Source organism: Nelumbo nucifera, chromosome 8 (assembly GCF_055504915.1).
Source record: "Nelumbo nucifera cultivar China Antique chromosome 8, China Antique-T2T, whole genome shotgun sequence".
Classification (NCBI taxonomy): domain Eukaryota; kingdom Viridiplantae; phylum Streptophyta; class Magnoliopsida; order Proteales; family Nelumbonaceae; genus Nelumbo; species Nelumbo nucifera.
The window spans coordinates 44,339,959-44,365,004 of NC_142656.1; the positions used below are offsets into that span (position 1 = coordinate 44,339,959).

Consider the following 25,046-nt stretch of genomic DNA (forward strand, 5'->3'; position numbering starts at 1 on the left):
CGGCTTATATCATATCCGATTGCCAGACGTAGACTTATTTATGGCTAAGCCGGCAATTAGTTGACTGTTGGCTGAGCTATGTTTTTTTTTTTTTATATGGAAGGTTAATTTCAATACTTTTTTTACACCTACAAAAATAATACCTCGATGAGAATTAAGAGCACTCCCTTGTTTATAAAGTTTGTATTCTCTCTCTTTTTTATTTTTTTAAATAAAAAAAATAAATTTGATATTTAAGACAAAAAAAAAAAAAGATTTTTCTTGGTAAAAATAAGTGGGGAAAGATGCATTCAACCCCTTGCACCACAAAGATTGTAAAAAAGTTATCCAAAATCCCAACATGGTTAATCTCATGAGTACAGCCTAAACCTCCATCTCTCTATACAGTAAAATATCTCATTTCAATGTAAAAAATTATTAAGTAAAAACAATATGATAACAACATAATATACAATACAAGCCAAATTTCTTTGGTGGACAAAATCCTGGCATCGATACCCATTGTTGTTGCCGCACCCTCCTCTCCTTCTCCTTGGCTTTGGTTTCTCTCTCCACCTCTGCTTGTAATTTCCTCAAGTTTTCCATTACTGTCTTCTCTTCCTTTTGCTGCTTCTTGTGTTCCAGCATCGATGTCTGACTCTTTCATTAAAGAACTCCCTTGCTACATCACTTTCCTCTGCCCTATCTTTCTTTAGGCCGGAAGAACACTGATGGCACTGACAACACCGAAACAATTGCCAACACCTCATTCACACATCCTAATTGTTCCCCCATGAGGAACATCTTAGCAAGTGGTGGATCCAGTGGGAACTCAACCATCTTCCATCCAAGATCTGTCAAACTGCCAACATTGTTCAGAACCTGAACAAGTTACTTTTGCCTTGTATGTAGAGTTTGCGAAGCCAACGTTGGTAACAGTCCGTGTAAAGTTACTCTTGAATGGCTTCAAGTCTGCAACATAACATCCTATTGAAGGATAATTGAGATCCTTAGCTTCGCCTGTCCTCTCCTTTGGGCAACTGCTGTTGTCACCTGATATTAGCCTCGAACCATACCCCATGTTGCACAACATTTGTATGTAGTCAGCTTTATGGGCATCATAGACCAAACCAGGGTTCTTAGCTTTCACTGGATCAATACGGCCAGAACCATAAGCAAATACAGTGTCTTCATTTTGAACAACACTCATCCGCCGAGCTATGCAAACGAGGAATTTTATTAATTTTGTGTGTGTGTTAGAATTAAGTTTAATTTAATAAAGCTCAAGATGAAATTAAAAGCTATGTTTCGAGTATCAAACTAAACTTTAGAGAGAAAATAGGTACCAGTAGTCATAAGAGCAGATTTAATGGCAGCAGGTGACCAGTCAGGGTGGAAGCTTTTGACATAAGCAGCTGAACCAATAACGTGTGGCCGGGCAAGACATGGTAGTCCCAGACAATATGTTATATTCCACTGATCCTCTATCTCCAGCAAGAGGCGAAAATGCCGCCAAAATATTTACTCCTGGGGCACTTACATCTGGCTGCATTAATATATTTTCCCAGGAGAAATTAATAGAACTGAAGACAGAGAGTGGAGAAGTGAGAGAAGGAGAAGAAAACAATTAATAAAATAAAGATGCACTAATTAATAAGATTAAGTAAGTTGTCACAAGACAACTTGCTCTGGGTCAAATCTGGATTTGGAAATGGGTATGGAGCACCCATCATCTTAACAGAATAAGGCTAATCTCTTAAATGAGACCATATCCAAATTAGATTTGGATAATCTCCTAATTTGATTAGGAAAGCGCTCCATAAAAAGATAAAAGAAGAAGAGGGCGAACCAGATTAGAAAACCACTCTCTCTTGTTCTCTCCTTTTCTCTTTTGTCTTCCGAGAAACCGTATCACGACCTAGGCTTTCAAGGACTAATTTAAATCAGTCTTCTTCTTTGTTTTTGCAAGAAAAACTCAAAAAAGAATTGGGCTCACTTACCTTATTCAATTCAACCAAATTGGATCATAGTTTTGCTGAAAACAGTGTTGCGGAACCAACTTCACCTATACATTGTGCCATCTTCGGTGGAGGGTGGTTTTAGGATTGATTTGGATGTGAACTTCCACCTTGGAATCTGTATCTATGGAATCCGTATCATGAATACATCTCCTTCTTTGTTTGGTTTCAAATATGGTTTGGATCAGTGCAAGATTGATCTAGAAAATTTAGTTTTCAAATTCATCGGGAAATCGGTTCCCGTAAGGGTTAGAAATTTTTTTTTAAATTTTTCCCAGCCATATATCATGGTTCAGCCATCCATATGATGAATTCTAAACCCTTCCAATAGTGGTATCAAAGCATTAGGTTCAGCTCTTGATCTGAACCAAAACTCAAATCTGTAAGAACTAGTCTAGCCGATTTGAGCAGTTAGTAGAAACATCTGAGAATTCGGTTCTCAGAGTGGGCCAATGATCTAAATTTTTTTTATATATATTTTGATATATTATAGAATTGTTCTATTATAAATTCTTGAATTCTTGTGTTGAAAGTGTGATGGAGATCGAACTCTTGATGGTGGCAAGAATGGTGCACACAAAATTTATTAATTTGATTATTTGGTCTATAATTAATTATTTTTCTTTTCTATAAAGAATGTATTAGTTTTTTCTGTTGTAATCAATAGAAATTAGGGTTTCTTTATTTTTTACACCGGAGAAATCGCCGGATCTTGTAGACAAGACAGAGATTTTAGATGGAGATCGATTTACAGATTGCAGTTTTGCAGGGATGCAGTTTTTGTTCAAACCCTAACCATTTTTTTTTCATTATCTGCTATTTATTTGCTAATATGATTGTAAACCATAACCGAGAATTTCATATCATTGTCTATGTGAATTGATGCATGTTATGGACACCAAACCCTCGGCTGATTTTACCTAGTTTAGGTGCAATCTTGTGGGTCGAACCTATGGTTCTTTGGGGTCAAATCACAACTCCTAGGATCATTGTTTAAGTGACCCAAAATTGATTTATGCCAGAGTTTTGATAGACACTGGGTCGAAACCCATGTGGAAATATGTGAGGTCAATATGGGGTCCCATGCCATACAAAATCAGGCTTAAGTTGGTCAAGCAACATCTTGGGTCATAAGCCTTTGAAGTAAATGGGACTAAGGCCCATAGTTAATTAGATTAAGTAAGTTGTCACAAAACAACTTGCTCTAGGTCAAATCTGGGTTTGGAAATGGGTATGGAGCACCCATCCTCTTAACAGGATAAGTCTTATCTCTTAATAGAGACCATATCCAAATTAGATTTGGATAATCTCCTAATTTGATTACGAAAGTGCTCCATAAAGAGATAAAAGAAGAGGGCGAACCAGAACAGAAAACCACTCTCCCTTGTTCTCTCCTTTTCTCTTTTGTCCTCCGAGAAGCCCTATCACGACCTAGGCTTTCAAGGACTGGAAAAACTCAAAAACAAAAATTGGGCTCACTTACCTCATTCGATTCAAGCAAGTTGGATCGTAGTTTTGCTAAAAATAGTGTTGTTGAACCAACTTCACCTACACACTACACCATCTTCAATGGAGGGTGGTTTTAGGACTGATTTGGGTGTGAACTTCCACCTTGAGATCTGCATCTATGGAATCCATATTAGGTATACATCTCCTTCTTTGTTTGGTTTCAAATCTGGTCTGGATCAGTGCAAGATCGATCCAAAAAATTAGTTTTCAAATTCATCGGGAAATAGGTTCCCGTAATGGTTAGAAATTTTTTTGAAATTTTGCTCAGCCATCTATCATGGTTCAGCCATCCATATGATGGATTCTAAACCCTTCCAACAGTGGTATCAAAGCATTAGGTTCAACTCTTGGTTTGGACCAAACCAGATCTAAACCAAAACTTAAATCTATAAGAACTAGTCTAGCCGATTTGAGCAGTTAGTAGAAACATCTGAGAATTCGGTTCTCAAGTGGGCCAATGATTTAAAATTTTTTTATATATATTTTGATATATTATAGAAGTGTTTTATTATAAATTATTGATTTCTTGGGTTGAAAGTGTGATGGAGATCGAACTCTTGATGGTGGCAAGAATGACGCACACAAAATTTATTAATTTGATTATTTGGTCTATAATTAATTATTTTCTTTTCTAGAAAGAATATATTAGGTTTTTCTTATGTAATCAATAGAAATTAAGGTTTCTCTATTTTTAACATCAGAGAAATCGTTGGAGCTTGTAGATAAGACAGAGATTGCATATCATTGCCATATTTCTCATTGATTATTGCATGATCTCCTTTTCTAATGGGCCCCCTCAATAGCTTCCTCCCCAAGAGGAACCTCACATGAACCCTAGCCCAGTAAGGGCCTATTTGAATCTGACTTTATGAAAGTTAGTGGGAGCCACTATGGTATGACCAAATTTGACCTAGGGACTGATATACATGTTCCCTCATGATTAATAAAAGTGCAATGATATAAAAAATACTGAAGGGATCGAAGATCCATCATATGGATGGTCGAACCCTATAGGAAGTTAGGGTGAAATTTCAAAAAATTTCTTTCACTCCCATCCATGAATTGTAATCCCTAATTTAGAAAACTGCATTTTCAAGGTTCATTCTTGAATCAAAAATAGACCAGATATGAAACCAAAAGGAAAGTGAGGAATATACCTAATACGAAGTAACAGTAACTCCAAACGTAGGTGCTCACACCCAAAAAGAATATCAAAACTCGCCTCCACTGAAAATAACACAATGTATGGTGAAGATCAGCAGGATGGTTTTTCAGCAAGAACCTAAATTCTTCAGCAAAAATCAAACAAGGGTTGGTGAGCACGACTTCAGATTGTTTCTTCTAACAAGACACAATATCAAGAACCTTCCTTGATCAGTTCCACAGGTGGAGATCGAACTACGTAGGTCCATGGGTCCATCCACATAATGAAAATCCAAGAACTGTAGGCATATGCAAGATTAACCCATCAGGTATTACCCTCAATGATCTTACACTTAACCTCCCAGCCCTTAATGATCATAAACTGTTCGACAAGAGAGGACCTTTCCCTCGATTGCAATGTACAGTGTTTCACTCTCTACTCACATGGATCCCAGGATTTTAAACATTTTTGTAAACAATTTGTGAAGCCATAATGTATAACTATATCTCTATATAAATATATTTTGCAAAACAATTTTCAAACATATTTGAAATCCACTACTAGTAATTTAGGTTTCCATCAGAGAGAGTGCATTCCCCGATCATTCACTTTGTCCAACAAAGGGGTTGATCATGTCACTACAATCACCCACTAGGTGAATTCTCAAACAGTCCCAACATTCCCAAGTTTTGACCCCCTCTAAGGATCTCACTGATTGGCATATCCAAGACAGCCCAATCTGACACCTATGTAGTATCATAATCGAGTCTAGGGGTCAGGTCAAACATTCCAGTTTTGCAGATCTATTTCCAAGGTCCAGAGCAATACTGAAATTTGGTTTGGTTCAGGGTTTCAAGAAAACCCACACTGCATGTACCTCAGGTCTCACCTTGGTAGCTGAGGAAAGCCACACAAACCAACTTTGCAGCATATCAGTGTCAGCCTTGGAAGGATTAATCTCCCCAGATCTATCCAACGACTGTGAATATTCTAAACTAACACGAGTCTCATAAGTGTCAAGTTTAAGGGTATTACACAGAAACACACCAAATCACATGAATCAATTATGCACTTTATTCATTTACAATAAATGAAATAGTGTACATCAATTAGATTGGATCTAAGGGCATACACTGTCAAAAAACTCCCACTTGCACTTAGGTCCAATCGGGTATAAGCCAGAGTCTCATTCTTTCCATGTGTTTCTTCAACACTTTCTATGTTAGTGACTTAGTTGATGGGTCTGCTACATTTTCCGCTGATGCTACCTTCTGAATCAAGACGTCTCATCTTCCAACTATCTTCCGCAATACATGGTACTTCCTCTCGATGTGCTTCCACTTCAAGTGGGCTTGTGGCTCCCTTGCCTGAGCAATGGCTCCAGTGTTGTCACACAATAATGGAATGGGTGATGTGCTGGATGGAACTACTCCTAATTCTAAAATGAACTTCTTCATCCATATGGCTTCTTGGCAGCTTCACTTTTGAAAATTTACTCGGCTTTGGTTGTGGAATCTACAGTGGACCCGTATTTGTTGCTTTTCCAACTAACTGCATACGATCCCATTGTGAAGATATAACCAGATGTAGACTTTCTATCATTTGGATTTGACTAGAAATCGGCATCAATATACCCTTGGATCTGTAGTAAACTACCATCGAAACCAGACAAAACTCTTTTATCCTTCGAAGGTATTTCAATATGTTTTTCATAGCGGTCCAGTGCTCTTGCCCTGAGTTAGATTGGTATCTACTTACCACACTCACTACCTGAGCAATGTCAAGATACAAGTGCACAACATGGCATACATGATGCTCCCTACGGCTAAGCCATAGGGAATCTCTTTCATGCCTTCAATATCATCGGGAATCTTGGGAGACGTACCCTTGGATAGAGTGATTGCGTGCTTGAAAAGAACATTTCCTTTCTTAGATTTCTCCATACTGTATCTTTTGACAATCTTGTCAATATAAGTAGACTAGGATAATCCTATCATCCTCTTCAAACTATCTCTATAGAGTCGAAGTCCCAATATGTAAGAGGCTTCTTCAAGATCTTTCAAGGAGAATTGCTGTGGAAGCCATACTTTCACCGTAGTTAACATTCATATATTATTCTCAATGAGTAGAATGACATCTACATATAAAACCAAGAACGTAACATTATCCCCAATGGTCTTCCTGTAAACACAGGGCTCATCCGAATTCTACTCAAAGTCAAACTGTATGACGGTAGAGTCAAACCGGATGTTCCAACTCCTAGAATCTTGCTTAAGTCCATATATGGATCGATTATGTTTACATACCAAGTGTTCCTGACCTGTAGCAATAAATCCTTGCAGTTGTTGCATGTAGATATCTTCAGTAAGATCTCCATTCAAGAACACGGTTTTAACATCCATTTGCCAAATCTCATAATCATGGTATGTTGCTATAGCTAGTAAGATTCCAATGGATTTAAGCATGGCCACTAGCGAAAAAGTTTTCTTATAATTGATTCTCTCTTTCTGAGTGTGCCCTTTCACCACTAGACAAGCTATGTAGGTCTCAACCTTACCATTAGTGCCCTTCTTCCTATTATAGATCCATTTCCAACCAATTGCTTTTACCCCATGAGCGGATCTACCAGAGTCCAGACTTCATTGGTCTCTATTAAGTCCATCTCAGCTCTCATGGCATCTACCCACTTCAAGGAATCTATGTCCAACATAGATTTTGTATAAGTCACGGGATCCTCCTCACTAGTCGTGGCTTCCACCAAGTAATTTTCTTCGTCATAGTCGCAACGAATTGGAGGCCTGGAAACCCGGGTAGATCTTCTAAGTTGGTTATTTTCTGGAGCTCGTTACATATCTCCTACTACCCCTGGGCTCTCCTCATCAAGAACAACTTCCTGGTGTAGATTATCTAGGATGTAATCTTCCTATAAGAAGTTGGCATTTTGACTACAAAACACCTTTTGCTCTTTTGAATCATAGAATAAGTAACCCACAGAGCCTTTGGGGTAACCTACAAATAGGAAGCGGCTGATCTTGGGTTCCAATTTGTCGGCACTAGTTCTTTTAACATGTGCTGGACAATCCCAAATCTTAAAGTGTCCCACACTTGGCTTCTTACCGGTCCATAGCTCATATGGAGTCTTAGGAGTGGATTTGGTTGAAACCTGGTTCAACACATAAATTGCAGTGTCTAATGCAAAACCCCAAAAGAATATGGGTAACGCTGAGTGGACGAGAAGTGAATGGGACCATATCTAATAGAGTTCGATTTCTCCTTTCTAACACACCATTTAATTGTAGTGTAGCAGGAGGAGCCAGTTGTGATACAATCTTGTTTTTCCTTAAGTAGTCCCTGAATTTTTCATAAAGATACTCGTTGCCTCGATCTGATCGAAGGGTCTTAATTTTTCTCCCTAACTGTTTCTCGACCTCTTGTCTGAACTCTTCAAACTTTTCAAAAGATTCAAACTTATGTCTCATTAGGTACACGTAACCATACCGTGAAAAATCATCGGTAAATGTTAAAATAAACGTGCAGATTATGTGTCCTAACATTCATGGGACCACATACATCAGTATGTATAAGGTCAAGTGTGCTTGTAGATCATTCAAGCTTTCCCGTAAATGGTCGCTTCGTCATCTTACCCTGAATGCAAGGTTCACAGGTAGGAAGGTCTACAATTAGAAAATCCAAAGGACCATCTTTTACCAAACTTGTGATACGATCTATATTAATGTGGCTAAGTCGGTAATGCCACAAGCACGTAAGATTAACTACATCACGAGTTCTCTTCTTGGGGATTATTTTCGATTTGGTTTCGGTATGTTTATTTCCAGAGAAGAATGGAGAACATAGAAACCATTCTCAAGTTCTCTGTATGTGAGGAATTTGTTATTTCGTTTAATAATAATCACCTTACTAGATAAGATAGAATAACCATCCAAACACAATTTTCAAACAAAAATCAAATTTCTTCTTAAATTAAGTAAGAAAAGACAATCTTTAAGTACAATTGTTCCTTCTCCGAAAACTAATTATACAGTTCTTATAGTTGTACTTGCAACTATTGCAGAAGTCCCCAAGTAGAGCGTTACTTCTCTGTCACTCATCCTTCTGCTAGTCTTGAATCCCTGCAATGTGTTACATGTATGAATTAAAGCCTTAGAATTAATACACCAAGAAGCAAAAGTAACCAACAAATTGGTCTCTATGATAAAAGATTCGAAATTACCTTGCTTCTTAATCTCTATATACTGAAGACAGTTCCTCTTTCAGTGGTCGGTCTATTTGCAAAAGTGATAGGCATCCGATGCTTTGTCCTTCTTTTGCTTTTTCGACTTGCTAGTCTTCTTCTGAGGCTTTTTCTCTGCCCTCCTCTTCTTCTTAGTCGAATTGCCACTTTCAACAAGCATGACAATCGATTTATCCTTCTTAATCATTTTTTAGCCCTCTGCAACATATTCTTAAGTTCCTAAAGGCTAACATTTAGGTTATTCATGTTGTAATTCATGATAAATTGATTGAATGATGGAGGCAAAGAGTTTATGATGGCATCAACTTTGGTGACATGATCTACCCTTGACCCGAATGCCTCTTGTTCATTAATGTAACCCATCATCTTAAGACAATGGTCATGAACCATCTGGCTCTCGGTCATTTTTGCAGTCATAAACAGATTTAAGACCTTTTGTCGAGTAGAACGATTCTGCTCTTCATACATTATCCTCAGACTATCTAAAATATCCTTGGACACTTCGACTTGATTGAATTGTCTCTATATCAGATTGTCGATGGAGGCTATGATGTAGCATTGGGCAAGAAAATTCTTATCTTCCCATTCTTAATACTCTGTTCTATGTGCCTCAGAAGCCCCATCACCCAAACGATCGGGCGCAGGGTTCTTAGCAACATTGTCCAATTTCTCGAGCATTAACATCAACATAAGGTTACGGAACCAGTCAGCATAATTTGGGCCCTTAAGTTTGTTATCGACCAACAACTTGGCGAATTATTCGTTTGTCATTTCTAAAAGGAAAGGCATATTATTAGTCCACAACCTAAATTGATTCATGTTGACAACATAGATACGGCTTTTAATCTATGTTTCATTTTCATTTGTTCATCTCTGAAATTCCCCTCCTATCTCAGTGACGGAGACCGCGAAGTATATCTCTGGAAATGTAGGAAATCACATACAGTGCATGGAGCCAAATGTTTCAGCTGCATAACCCCACCACTTTCTGTGAATGATCATATCCACTCATCTTGTGAGCTTTCCCTTTGGCCTTTGCTAGACAATGTACATTGCCATTTTAGGTTAAGCCTTTTTTTTCCATTAAGTGTTTGCCCATCATATTCGTAAACGACAAGGTACCGTGAGAGAGTCTTCCATTTTAGGATAGGCTCCTCTCACATCGGTCTATGACACCCCTATCTTCTTATAAAACAATTCAACAAATCTAATAGTAAATGGATAGCCCAATTTTATGTGCATCTCCTCATTACTGAAGAATCCATCTTAATGCTAATGATGGAAGGCCTTCAAAGAGTTCATCATATGAATCTGCCTATCACATGCACTTATATTTTACAGGAGGGGACGAATACTTACGCCCTAGTTTTATTTAGGTCAAACCAAAGTGGCTCCCACTGACTTTTATTAAAGTCAAATTTAGATGGGCCCTAAACTACTAGGGTTCCGCACGATTCCTCTTTGGGTAGGAAGATGAAATGAGGCCCACCAAGAAGGCAGATCATCCAATGATCTTAAGGACACAATGGCAATGATGTGCATTCAGCCATGGTGTGCGAAAGAGTCACTATCAAATTAACATGGGCCAAGTACTTATGGCCCATGTACATAGCAAATCACACATCATACATCACATGCATGAAATAAAACCACAATTGATCCAATCAATTTTAATCATCTGTAAAACCCTAAAATAGTTAGGTTAAATTAGTATCAGCCCATTAGAGCCTATAACATTATAATATAACATTATCTAGGTACATGGAATGAACTACAAATAGCACTTCGGCCCATATAACTGAATCAGGGCTGATGTAGTTTTAACATAACATTACTGGGTTTTATAGGTTGGGCCAAATTGCATCTTGCAATCAGGCATCAAACCCTTGGCCCATTATAAAATTTTAGGACTGTTAACAGTCCCTATTGAACCACATATTCGATCCAACTAATTTGGTCCGATCTGGTTCGAATGTGTCTAGGGTTTGGTGCCAATTCAAGATTCAATTCAAGAAGATGATTTGAAATTAATTATGGCTGATAAATGACAATCAACAATCAGCAAATAAACATAACAGTGGGTTGTTCGTGTGGCTACAAACCTGCAAGAAAAAGGTTAGTCACAGTTTGTAGATTTATTTTCTACAAATCACAGAATGCAGATCTTCTATCTATGCAAACGTCTTCTTCTCCTCCATGCGAACCAGCATTTCTTCCAATGAAAAAAATAGAAAAAACCTAATTTCTCTATTAATTTCCATCAGAATAAATCATATACATTCGGTCTAAAAATAAAAAAATATATATATTTAAAGATCAAGAATGAATTCAATAAAATAATACAGTAGGTGCACAAATTCTTGGCGGCAATAAACGATTTCGATCTCCACCAAACGAACAACCCATAATCCAAGAAATAAATATATAAAATTTCTATAAATATTGAAGATAATTAAAAATTTAATTTCAGATTAATCGCCCATGACTAAGAACCAAATTCTCAAAGAAAACCCAAATCTGCGCAAATCAGGTAGAACCGATTCTGCTTATTTGCGCAAGTTCAAATCAGGTCTGATTTTGGTTCAAGAATGTGAACCTGGATCTGATACCACTGAAGGGAAGGGAGATCCATCATATGGATGGACGAACACTGTAGGAAGGTTGCGTGAAATTTCAAAAAACTTCTCACTCCCATCTGGGAATCGTATTCCCTAATTTAGAAAACTACATTTTCAATGTTCGTTCTTGAATCAAAATCGGACCAGATCTAAAACCAAAAGGGAAATGAGGGATATACCTAATACGAAGTAACAATATCTCCCAACGTAGGTGTTCACACCCAAAGAAAAGACCAAAACCTGTCTCCACTGAAAATGACACAGTATATGGTGAAACAAGATCAATAAGATGGTTCTTCAGCAAGAATCGAACAAGGGCTAGTGAACACGACTTCAGATTATTTCTTCTAGCAAGAAACAATATCAAGAACCTTTCTTGATCAGTTCCATAGGTGGAGATCAAATTGGGTAGGGGCAGCAAAAAATAGGGAGAATTCTGCAGGTTGTTGAGTGTCTGAGAATGTCTTTCAACTGAAGAATTCGCCCCCTCTTTCTAGCCCTTCTTTGGATCAACCTCCTAATCCAACTAGGAGAGAGTTTCTTAATCCAAATCTGATATTTGAATTTGGACTCCTAAATGGATAAGACTTATCTTATCCTTCAAGTAATCCTAATCAGGTTATAAATCAAATTTTGCCCCCTTTTAATTAACCAATTTAAACCTAGTTCGAAATGGGCTTTAGGCCCATTAAGTCACATAGCTCACTTACCCTTTAATCTGCTGGCTAATTTGACTCTCTTTGTATGGCGTGGGACCCTAACATCGATCTACACATCAACCACATGGATTCAGCCCAACCTCTGTGACAAGGCCTGCTCGAATTCACTGTGGGACACAGTGAACCCCTGAGTCCATCACCATGCGCTCTTAATGGGTCCAACATTTACACTAAATAGTTCTTGGGTTCAGCCACCTTATGAAAACCCAAAAACTATGAGCCTATGCAAGATTAGCCCATCAGGTATTACCCTCAATGGTCTTACACTTAACCTCTCTACCCTTAATGATCATACACTGGCCGACAAAAAAAGACCTCTCCCACTCAGCTGAATTCTCGAACTGTCCCAACATTCCCAAGTTTTGACCCCCTCTAAGGATCTCACTGATTGGCATATCAAAAACAGCCCAATCCGACACCTAATGCAGTATCATAATCGAGTCTAGGGGTCAGGGGTAACATTCCAATTTTGTCCATCTATCTCCAAGGTCTAGGGCAATACTGGAATTTGGTCTAGTTCAAGGTTTCAAGAAAACACACACTGCATGTACCTCAGGTCTCACCCTGGCAACTGAGACAAGCCACCCCAACCAACTTGGTGGCACATCAATGTCAACCTTGGTAGGATAAATCTCCCCAGATCTATTCAACGGCTGTGAAGATTCTAAACTAATATGAGTCTCATAAGTGTTTAGTTTAAGGGTATTACACAGAAACACACAAAATCACATGGATCAATTATGCACTTTATTCATTTACAATAAATGACATAGTGTACATCAATCTGATTGGAGCTAAGGGCATACACTGTCTAACAAGTATCATAAAATGATATCTCTAAAAGCCTTCCATCATTAGTATGAAAATGGGTTAAATTGGTGGGTGGAGATGCATCACAAAATTACGTTATCCATTTCACTAAAACAGTTAGCGAGATTCGTTCATGAATGATAGGGGCATCATAGACTTGTGTGAGGGAACTATCCTAAAATGGAAAATTCCTCCATGGTACATTGGGGCTTTCAACATGACGAATTTGCACTTACTATTTAGAAAGGTTTAACCTAAAATGGCAATAAACCTTGTCTGATGGAGGCCAAAGGGAAATTTTATTTGATGGGTGTATATGTGAACCTTCACAAAAAGTGATGGGGTTATGCAGCTAAAACAGTTGGTCACATGCACTTATGTGATTTCCCACATCTCTAGGGACATGAACTATGTCCTCGTCACTGAGATAGGAGGGAAATCTTAGAGATGAACAAATGAAGATGGAACATAGATAAAAGTCCTTTCTATAAAAGATAACATGAAACAATATTAAGGTTGTGGACCATGTGTTATGTCATAACCTCCTTGAATAATTCCATCCAAAGACAATTTGACAAAATTGGTATCTACAAAGGTATCCTATATAGTCTTAAAACCATGTATGAAGAATGGAATCATTTTGCAAGACGAAAGGTCCTCAAACTATTGATGACCATGTGGATGACCGAGAGCAAACCAGTTCATGACCATTCCATGAGGATGATAGGTTATATCAATAAATTAGACACTCTTGGCTCCCAACTTGACGATGACACCAAGATTGATGTCGTCCTGAACTCTCTACCCTTGTCCTTCAATCAGTATGTCATGAATTATAAGATGAATAAGCTAAAAGTTAGCTTACAGGAGCTTAACAATATATACCAAAGAGCTGAATAACTAATTAAGAAGGATAAGTTGGTATCCATGCTTGTTGAAAGTGGCAAATTTGGTAGGAAGAAAAGGAAGGGTAAGAAGAAGCATTAGAATAAGGGAGTCAAACCGAAACCGCAGAAGAAAGACAAGTCATCTGATGAATGTCAATTCTTCAAGAAGATTAAGCACTAGAAGATGGATTGTCCTTAGTATGTGGAATCCCGTAAAAACAGAGAAGGTAATTTCGAATTTCTTGTCATAAAGGTATGTTGGTCACTTCTGCATCTTGGTGTATTGACTCTAGGGCTTCGACTCATGCATATAATACATTGCAGGGGTTCAAGGAAAGTAAAAGGATAATTAATGACGATGATGTGCTTTATTTAGGGACAACTACAACTGTTGCAATTGCTGCTATCAGAATAGTAGATTTAATTTTTAGAAAAGGATTTGTAACATTAAAAGATTGTCTTTATGTACTTTACTTAGAATAAATTTGATTTCGATTTCTAAGTTATGTAATGATGGTTATTCTGTTTTATTCAGTAATAAGATTACAATTACATTAAATAACAAATTCCTTACCCATGGAGAACTTGAGAACGGTCTTTATGTTCTCAATCCTTCTCTAAAAACAAATGTAACCAAAATCATATCGGAACACATCCCCAAGAAAAGTACACATGATACAACTAATCCCACGTGCCTATAGCATTACTGACTTGGCCATATTAATATATAACGTATCACAAGATTGGTGAAGGATGGTCCTCTAGATTTTCTCACTATAGAAGATCTACCACAGTGACCTTATACATACTAATGTACGGGTACACTTGACCTTATACATACCGATGTATGTGGTCCCATGAATGTTAGAACACGAAATCGATACTATTATTTTATAACTTTCATCGATTATTATTTTTTGTATGGATACGTGTACCTAATGAAACATAAGTCTAAATCTTTTGAAAAGTTCAAGGACTTTAGTCAAAAAGTCAAGAAACTATTGGGTAGACAGATCAAAACCCTTCGATCAAATCAAGGAGGTGAATATCTCTTCAACGAATTTAGGGACTACTTAAAGGATAATGGGATTATATCACAGTTATCTCCTCTTGCTACACCATAATTAAATGGTGTGTCTAAAAGAAAAAATCGGACTCTATTAGATATGGTCTGATCACTCATTGTCCATTTAAAGTTACCCATATCCTTTTGGGAGTATGCATTGGAGACTAGAATTTACGTATTGAACCGGGTTCCAACCAAGTCAGTTCCTCCTTTCAAGCTATAAACTGGCAAGAAATAAAGGGTGAGATACTTAAAAATATGGGGTTGTCTAACACACATCAAAAAGACAAATGCGGACAAATTGGATTCCAAAACTAGCTATTGCCTATTTGTAAGCTTCCCCAAAGAATCCATAAAAATTGTTTGTTAGTCGAAATGCCTACTTCTTGGAGGAGGACTACATCCTAAACAATCATAATCAGGAAGTTGTTCTTGACGAAGAGAGCTCAAGAGTAGTGCAAGATAATCCACAGATTCCAGATAATAATATCCAACTTAGAAGATGTACCCAGGTTTCTAGATCTCTAGTGCATTATGGCTATGATCAAGAAAGTTACTTGATGGAAACTGTATATAGTGAGTAAGATCCTGTGACTTATATGGAAATTATATTGGACATAGACTCCTTGAAGTTGATAGATGCCATGAAAGTTGAGATGGAGTCGATGAAAACCAACGGAGTCTGGACTCTCATAAACCCGTCCCTTGGGGTAAAAGCAATCGGTTGCAAATGGATCTACAAGAGGAAAAAGGGCTCTAATAGAAAAGTTGAGACCTATAAAGCTAAGATTGTAGTGAAATGGTACACGTAGAAAGAAGGAGTTGATTATGAGGAGACCTTTTCACTAGTGGTCATTCTCAAATCCATAAGGATACTATTAATTATAGTTGCACACTACGATTATGATATTTGGCATATGAATGTAAAACCTACATTCCTGAATGGAGATCTTACTAAAGTTATCTATTTGCAACAGCCCCAAGGCTTTGTTGCTAAGGGTCAGGATATACATGGTGTGTAATCTAAATAGATCCATATATAGTTTGAAACAAGCTTCTAGAAGATGGAATATCCTATTTAACTCAATAGTTAAACAGTTTGATTTTGAACAAAATCTGGATGAACCCTGTGTTTACAAAAAAACGGTGAGAGATAAGGTTATGTTTATAGTTCTGTATGTAGACGACTTTCTACTCATTGGGAATGATGTAGGAATGTTGACTACGGTGAAGATATGATTTTCATAGCAATTCTCCGTGAAAAATCTTGGGGAAGCCTCATATATCTTGGGACTTCAACTCTATATAAATAGATCGAAGAAAATAATTGGTTATCCCAATCTACTTACATTGACAATATCGTCAAAAGACTTAACATGCAGAACTCCAAGAAAGGTTTGTTCCTTTTAGGCATGGGTTCACTCTCTCCAAAGGAATGTTACGTAAGACCCTTGAGGAGATAAAGGACATGAGAGAGGTTCCCTATGCCTCAGTCGTACGGAGCATCATGTATGCTATGTTGTGCATTCAACCAAACATTGCTCATGTTGTTAGTGTTGTAAATAAATACCAATTTAATCCAAGACAAGAGCATTGGACTATTGTGAAAAACATACTAAAGTACCTATGGAGGACCAAAGACTATTGCTTTATCTTCGATGGTAGTTCACTATAGATGGTTAGGTATATTGATGCCAACTTTCAATCTAACCCAGACGATAGAAAGTCTACATATAGTTACATCTTTACGATAGAGTCATGTGCAGTTAGCTGGAAAATAGCAAACAAGGGTTCACAACAAATTTTACGACTGAAGCCAAATACATTGCCACAAGTGAGGCTACCAAGAAAACAATTTGGATGAAGAAATTTATCCATAAATTAAAAGTCGTTCCATCAAGCACATCACCCATTCCATTGTTGTGTGAGAACATTGGAGCCACTGCTCAGGCTAAGGAGCAAAGAGCCACTCGAAGTCTAAACACATCGAGATGAAATATCAAATACTATGAGAGATTGTTGGTAATTCAAGAGGTAGCATCAACGGAGAACGTGGCAAACCCATTGACTAAGCCACTGGCATAGAAAGTGTTTGAGAAACATGTGAGCAATATGAGACTTGTATCAAATTGGACCAAGTGGGAGTTGTTAGGTAGTGTATGCCCTTATCTCCAATAAGATTGATGTACATATATATTTATTGTAAATGAATAAAAGTACATTATTGTTTCATGTTAATATTGGTATGTCTCTTTGTATTTACCCCTTAAACTGGACACTTATGAGACTCGTGTTAGTTTAGAATGTTCTCAACCATTTGATAGACTTGAGGAGTTTATCCTACCAAGTCTGACACTGATGTGCTGTCAAAGAATTTGGGGTAGCTTGTCTCAGCTACCAAAGAAGAAAATCAGGCTCAGTTACCTCATTCGATTCAAGCAAGTTGGATCGCAATTTTGCTAAAAATAGTGCATTGAATAGGCTTTACCTACACAATATGACATTTTCAGTGGAGGCTGGGTTTTAGGACTGATTTGGGCATGAACTTCCACCTTGAGATCTACATCTGTAGAATCCATATCAAATATACATCTCCCTCTTTGTTTGGTTTCAAATCTGGTCCGATTCAATGCAAGATCAATCCAGAAAATTCAGTTTTCAAATTCACCAAGAAATCAGTTCCCGTAAGGGTTACAAAAATTTTTGAAAATTCGCCCAGTCATCTAGCATGATTCGATCATCCATATGATGGATTCTAAACCCTTCAAACATAGATTTCTACTTCTACTGGCTTAGGGCATGATAGTGAAGTTCATGGTTCAAGCTTATCATACCAAATCCCAATTCTCTTTATTCCTCTTATGGATCAAATTTCATGAGCCTAGGTATGTCCACTGTTCTTGAACCCCAAGGACCATTATACATTCAGCACTTTCTGGATAAAAGGCTTCAATTGTTAGTCACCAAGCTCCCATCAACAATCCAATCAATAGCCCACATTAAGTCTCATCAACCTTGTGTCCATATGATAAATCTTTTAACTACCTATGTGCATTAGGAAGACATACCAATGATATTTAATAAAGCAGACAAGAACAAATCTAGGACTTTATCAGTTGAATAAGTAACATTTGTATAAGGTACACTCAAGTGGAGATCTATTTAAAGCATAAAAAGATGTAAAACATTATAGACCTGTTGAAGGATTCCAACAAAAATGACGGAAAATATTCATTGAACTGGGTATTAAAGCACTGAAGTCAATTCTATCTCAAGTGGATTTCCAGATGAAAAATCTTTCAACAACATCTTAGGTTATCTCTTGATCAGTCGATACCCTATGCTTATTCAGTATTACATTGGAACTGCTTAGACCATCTAGTTACATCTTTTTAAATGACTCATGCATGTTTTAGTTGCAATCTTCAAATTTCATGGGGTTGAGCTTCTAAGATCAAACAACAAGCTAATTGCATTTTGTACTAATTAATTGTTGGCGCCTGGCGGTAATTGGCCAATTGGGATGTAGAAAATATGAGGAGTGAGAAGGGAGAGGGAATAACTGCCGCTGTTGATTGCAGACATTAAAAATTTATAAAAGAAGAAGCTGTGATAGTGTGAGGAAGATGAATAACATGTTGGGTGCTAATTGAAGGCATTGTAGATTCTTGATTTCAATACGACTACGAGAGTGAGAAGTTCAACCAGAAGATGAGAATGGATAATGGAGGAGTTGGCTAATGGATACGTGGCAGTAGTAGAGGTATTAGATATGATATTGTTTATATCATAGTCAGACAGAACGAGTCCAAATCTGCCCTCGTAGAGTGGAATTGGGATCCACTCCTCACACAGGGCACCTCACAGGAACATCTCACTGCGCATTATGACCATCTCCCATAAATAATAACACATAAATACAGGAAATGTTCTCAAATTTCAATGTATCTGTGAGATCAGTGTGAGGCGCCATGTGTGAGGAGTAGATCAGGTCTCCATGGAATGTCCCACAACACATCTCAACCATGTATTGGAAACATCTTTCAATGACAAGTAATGGAGATACATGCGAGACGTTTTTGAAAATCCTGCCCATATTTATCACTGCCACACATGAAAAACATCTCATCCTATACATAATATTATGCAGGGGTAGATGTTTCCAATTCACGGGGTGGTGTACTGTGGCTAGGCGTGAACCAGAGATCCGGAATCGTTCTTGAGGCGCATTCCGTGAAGTTAGATGTGAACTCGGACGTTTTTTTGCTGAATTCACATATGCGCCCCACAATACATCCCCACCTTGTATTGAGAATATCTCGGGAGATGTTGCCAAGGTGGCTTGTCACTCTTTTTGGATGGCTGACAGAGTGACAGGCCCGCCGTTGCTTACAAACAAACACTCAAGTCTCAGAGGAAGAAATAGCACTAGCAGTTGCAGATGAGACATGGCTATTGCATCTACAGTTCTATCTTCAACACCTCTCATCTCGTTTTCCAGACCAAATCTCGGTTCTTCTCTTAGGGCCTGCGGCTCGTCTCTCCCACTCACCTTACCCACCCTACTCCACTCAAAAAGAACATACCTTTATCGACACCCACCACATAAACCTTCACAGAAAAACACTCGAATTTGGAGAACCTCGGCTACATCCGGAGATGTTTTGCCTTCAGACGCCCCAATTGAGACTGCCCAACAGATCGTTTCCTCTGACGACAGCGGTGTATCTACAGTCATATCCGCTCTTCTGTTCATCGCTTTTATTGGTCTCTCCATTCTTACTATTGGGGTAAAGATTCTTCTAGTCTTGATTTTGTTTTTCTTTTATTGGGATTTTATTGTTTTTTTAGTTGCTTTGTTTTCTGTTTGGTTCTGGTCGACTAAATCTTTGGTTTCGGAATGTTTTTGGGAGCACAGATTATCTATATAAGTGTCTCGGATTTCCTGCAGAAAAGGGAGAGAGAGAAGTTTGAGAAAGAAGAGGCCAGTAAGAAGAAGAAAAAAAGTGGGAAAAGAGTTCAGGTCAGGGCTAAGACCGGGCCCAGAGGATTTGGACAAAAAATTGATGAGGATGATGATTTTGATTAAATTTGCATTGTACCCATGTAAGCATCTCAATTTCTTTGTTTCCCTCGGTTGTTTTTATTTCCAATAATTTTCTCTTATCCGTTTTTAGTTGTCTAGATGATTTATCTATATTCCCTTCACAATTTGCTTTAAAACATTTTTTTTCTAATATACCAGAGGATTTATGGAATGCCTTCTGGTTCTGTTCAGTGGAAGGTGGATTATGCCTCCATTAGCACATACTGGAATAGCATCAAAGAACTTCAATAATTTAGTACAACCTTTCTAAATTAAAAAGGAGAAACAAAATTGTAGTGTTAAGGAGAATTATCCAAAGATAATATTAGAATTTCAAGTATACTATCTAAGAATTTCAATATGCCCACAATATGAGGAGGAAAGAAAACGGAGGGGGAAAGAAAGATCCCTGAGATTTCAGATAATAATATATGTGTGAACTGCAAAGAAAGAAATTTTTTACCTAAAGGCACTTGCAATTTTTGTGACAACAAGCTTTTACAAATTATAAACAAAATTGACTCTCATCATCTACAATATTTTGAGATCAAATGGGAGAAACAAGAGTTCCCCTTTCTTTACTTGTTACTTTGTTAGAACTCTTACAGAAAAAAAAAAAAAGAAATGATAAAAACACTATTGAAAACATGCTTCCAAGTTCCAACTGAGTATGGGTGGGGGCAAATTGTTTGTGCTAGATTTCTCTACTATCTGACCTGTGAAAATGATCAAACAAACCATAACCCCACTAAGCATTCCTTTTTTTTTTTTTTTTTTTGAGAAAGGTTAACTGAGATTTGTTAAAAGTTTACAGAGAACAAGAGCCTTAGAAGCCAGAAACAGAACTACAAAGGCAAAGAAGTATCAGAAAACATAGAAACTCTATGGGCTCCTGATTTGGCTAAGCTGTCAGCTACAGTGTTTAGTTCCCTGGGAATCTAAACTAACTTCACATTCAGAGAGGCCAAAATATCTCTAGCTTTGGTCAGCAGATGGGCAAACCTCCAAGGACCTCCGCTCTTCTGTTTTAGCCAATTTATCGTATTAGCAGAGTCACCTTCGATGGAAAGAGTGGAGAGGCCTAACATTCTGACATAACAGAGACCTGTAAGAACAGCTAAGATCTCTGCCTTGGTAGTATCAGCTCTCCCAATCGGCCCACTGAAAGCCCAAAAGATGTCCCCCCTGTCCCATGGATTACTCCTCCAATTCCTGCTTGACCTGTAGATCCTTGGGAACTATCGTCAAATCTTAACAGATCCTCCTCACTAGAATGGAATGTTTGAGTACAGACGTTCCCAGGAGAGGAGTAAAGGACTTCTGCTAAATTCCTCTGAAGGTTATTTAGGGAAATACCTTTGAAAACTTCAGCATTAGTAGCCCAAATGTCGCATAAGAAAGTAATGTGAGAGATCAGGTCTTCAGTATTCCTGGTTTTGTTTTCAAAGGTTCTGAAGTTCTTTTTTTCCCAAGCACCCCACATTACTGCATGGATCACTGTGCTCCAATAAATCTTATCCCTTCTTCCTAATCCTTTGCTATGCCACTGTTGCAGAAGATCCAGAGTTTGTTCAGCAAAGACCCAGTTGTACCCCTCTAAGTTGAGGAAGAAACACCAGATCTGATCTTGGATCCACTCTTTCCATCCCCGCGCTAGAGTGTTCCTTCACAATGCCTTATGCTTCCTAGAATCAAAGAGAGAATCTCGTTCATAGTGCCTAGGGTTTCACAGCAATGTTTATAAACAAATATTCTCTGAATAGAGCTGATTATTTCTTCTATCAAATAAAAAGAATAGAGCCGATTGTTGCTGTGTTAAACTTGTAGAGTGCTCCAAAATCACCCTTGGAGACTTCAATCTTTCAATCAAGGTTTAAAATGTCATAACGTATCAACTGATACGTACTGATTTTCAGGGTCCCCGATATGCTAACAATGAGGCTAGGTGATTTAGGGTCCGTTTGGTTCATAGTCGGAATCGGAATCGAAATCTTCTGGAATCGAAATCAGAATGGTCCATTCCCATAGTCTGTTTGGTTCAAACAGGAATGGTAATGGGAATCAAAATCAGCAGGAATGGGATTTCATTCCTAAGGGAGAGGCAGAGAATGGCCATTCCCTCGAATGGGAGAATGCTATTTCAGCAGGAATGGGAAATTCCGGTTCTGCCCAATCAAACAGTTGGATCGGAATAGACTATTCCAATTCTGATTCCGATTCCAAACCCCTATTCCTGCAAATCAAACGGGGCCTTAGATCCTTGCATGTATTAATTAATTATATGATGGATCATTTTTACTGTTAAAATATCAAATCAAAAAGGCTATAAGAGATGCCGGAAAGATATGGTACCGAAAGAGTTTTAACAAATCAAAATCCGCTCATGAATTTTGATAAATACCACATGATTGGTTATCACCTTTATGATACTGGTTGATTTGTCACAAGTTTTTTGGATATCATGTCTTTCGGGTGTCTTAGTCAAACCCTATAAGAAAAGGTCTTAGGCATTTAGAAGAGTTCTGCTAGCCTGTGCAATGAACGGTTTCACATTCGACAAATGAGAAACCTCAGCCTCTAACTTTATGGGGTGTGCTGTCATAAAGTAGAACACATGCCAAAACAATGGAGTGGTTGTATCATGTATGGTCACACTTCAATACCTTGTCATGAAGTTTACAGTGAATTCCACATATTAGCATTTTCCCATTTGGAAACTCTTAATATTTTAAACCTTGTTGGGTTCAGTTTGGAAGGAGTGTAAATATAAATAAACATATAGAGTACAAATATAATATTTAAAAATATAGTGTACAAGGTTTTATAATGTACATATGTATATTTATTTTCTTCGAATCGAGTCAAAAAACGTATCATTTGGAACCTAATTCACCTGTTAGATGCCTCTTCATAGAATACTTTTCCAGTTACTAAGGCCCCGTTTTGGTTCACTAGAATAGGGGTCTGGAATGGGAATTGGAATGGGCTATTCTAATTCCAGCTGTTTGGTTGGTAGAATCGGAATCCCATTTTCATTCCTGTTGGAATAGCATTCCCCCATTTGAGGGAATGGCTAGAGGTGTAAATCGGGCCATGGGCCGGCATGAAGTTGGACTAGCCTGACCCGGCACGGCACGACAGCCCACAGGCCGTGCCAGGCCTGGCAAGATTGTCTGTGTCGTGCTGGGCCAGGGATTCGAGGTATACGAGGCGCTTGCTGGCACAGCCCAGCCCATAGCACAGCCTGCACCACGGCCCGTCACGGGCGAGCACGGCATGGCCCGTAGGGCTCATAGCGGGCTATGCTTGGCTCGTCCGGAAACTAGCCATTGCCCCCCCCCCAACGGCTAGTTTCAGCTTTTTTTTTTGGGGGGGGGGTTTACATAAATACCCCCCTAACAGCTATAAACAGCTATATGGGGGAGTATTTATGTATTTTGCTAATGGAGGGGAGAAAATGACACAAATGCCCCCCAACAACTATATAACTAGTTTAGGGGGGCTTTTTGGGTAAAGTTATAAATAACTTTACAATGACCAAAATACCCCTCCCAACAACTAAAAAATAGTTAGTTTTTAGGGTATTTTGGACAATTGAATTATTTTCAATTCCTATAAATAGCCTTATGGCCCCTATCCTCCACCATTCTTCTCATCACACCAATTCAACAATCAGCATTCAACAATTCCCTTGTTCTCTTAATTTCTTCAGTCTTCCCTCTCTCAATCTCTCATACATTCTTTGCAATCTGAGTGAACTCTGATAGTCTCATAATCTGATTGGTTGATTGTCTGATTCTCTAAGTTAGCAATTTGGGAGGCTTGGAGCCTTGGACGTTGTCATGTTGAAAGGATTTAACCGTTGAAATCAAGTTAGGATTCTGAACCGTCAATCCGAGGTAAGTCCAATTGAATTAATTTTATTTTTTTAGAATTTGAAAAAAAATTGCCAGTTCTTCCCAAAACCCCAAGTTCAGTAGCCCGATTTGAAAAATATTTAAAATAGAGGATGTTGAGAGGAAGGGGAAAAGAGTAGTTTGCTAAAAATATAGAAAAGACTTTAACTATTGTAGCAATGGTGGTACTAATCATTTGACCAGACATTTTCTCACACATGAGAAGGAAGAAGAAATAACCCACAATTTAAATGAATTGTTGAAATAATGGAAAATAAATTTCAAAAATATTGGGAGAAGTCGGAGAACATTTCTCGCCGCCAATCCCGCCATGGCACGTGATCCATGACCTACTAACCCCTCCGGTGTCTACAGGCTACAGTTCCATCGAAGTCTTGTTTAGTTGTTTTAGTGCAGGACCTGTAAGTACCACTGTACTAGGGTTGGCTAGATATAGTCATGAATCATGATGCAGAATATAGATTACAACTTTACAATTACAAGACAAAGAAGGGCATGATATTACTACATACACCGGATATTTCACCTAAAGCAGATGATGAAAGTGTGCATGAATGCTTTCATCATAATGTATATGTAAATTTTGTTTTAATTTTATTTAATTTATTTGCTATTAATGTAATTTTATATTTTCAATTTGTAACTATATTGTATTTTCTATATTTTATTAATTTATTCCATTTTCATATTTCATTCATCCAAGCATGAAGTATGAAGTATCCAACCATTGTATATTTCAATATTTGTATGCTTTGTAATTTGTATCATTATTCATTCAAATTTAAATGAAATAAAATTCCTATTTGAATTGTTTTATACTTTTATTTATTTATTTATTGGGTAATCGTAAATTCATATCCTGATATTCATTTAGTTTAGCTCGGTTCGGCCCAAGCCCAAGGCCCGCCCTATGGCCCAGCCTGGCATGGCCTGCAACCCAGCTTGGCCCAGGCCTACGGCACGACATGGCATGGGCCTAGGCCGTGGACCGTGCTGGGCCGACCCCCAAAATTTTCACAGGGGAAGGTGGCACGACCCGTG

The 25,046-nt window shown here is 38.0% G+C and overlaps 1 protein-coding gene and 1 non-coding gene across 5 annotated transcripts; one reads left to right on the forward strand and one right to left on the reverse strand.

The window, feature by feature from the left end:
- Positions 1-811: 811 nt before the first annotated feature.
- Positions 812-1,189, reverse strand: LOC104611407 (subtilisin-like protease SBT4.6). Its single transcript, XM_010278428.1, has one exon. The coding sequence runs from the start codon at positions 1,187-1,189 to the stop codon at positions 812-814; it is 378 nt and encodes a 125-aa protein (XP_010276730.1).
- A 17,960-nt stretch (positions 1,190-19,149) lies between these two features.
- Positions 19,150-24,745, forward strand: LOC104611384 (uncharacterized). 4 transcript variants are annotated; one of them, XR_016079277.1, is made up of 3 exons: positions 19,269-19,792; positions 19,921-20,108; positions 23,894-24,745. It is a non-coding gene; the product is annotated as an uncharacterized LOC104611384 (transcript). The 4 variants fall into 4 exon arrangements; XR_016079279.1 differs by having other exon boundaries at positions 23,898-24,745; XR_016079278.1 differs by lacking the exon at positions 23,894-24,745 and adding an exon at positions 21,644-23,884.
- The last annotated feature ends 301 nt before the right edge of the window (positions 24,746-25,046 follow it).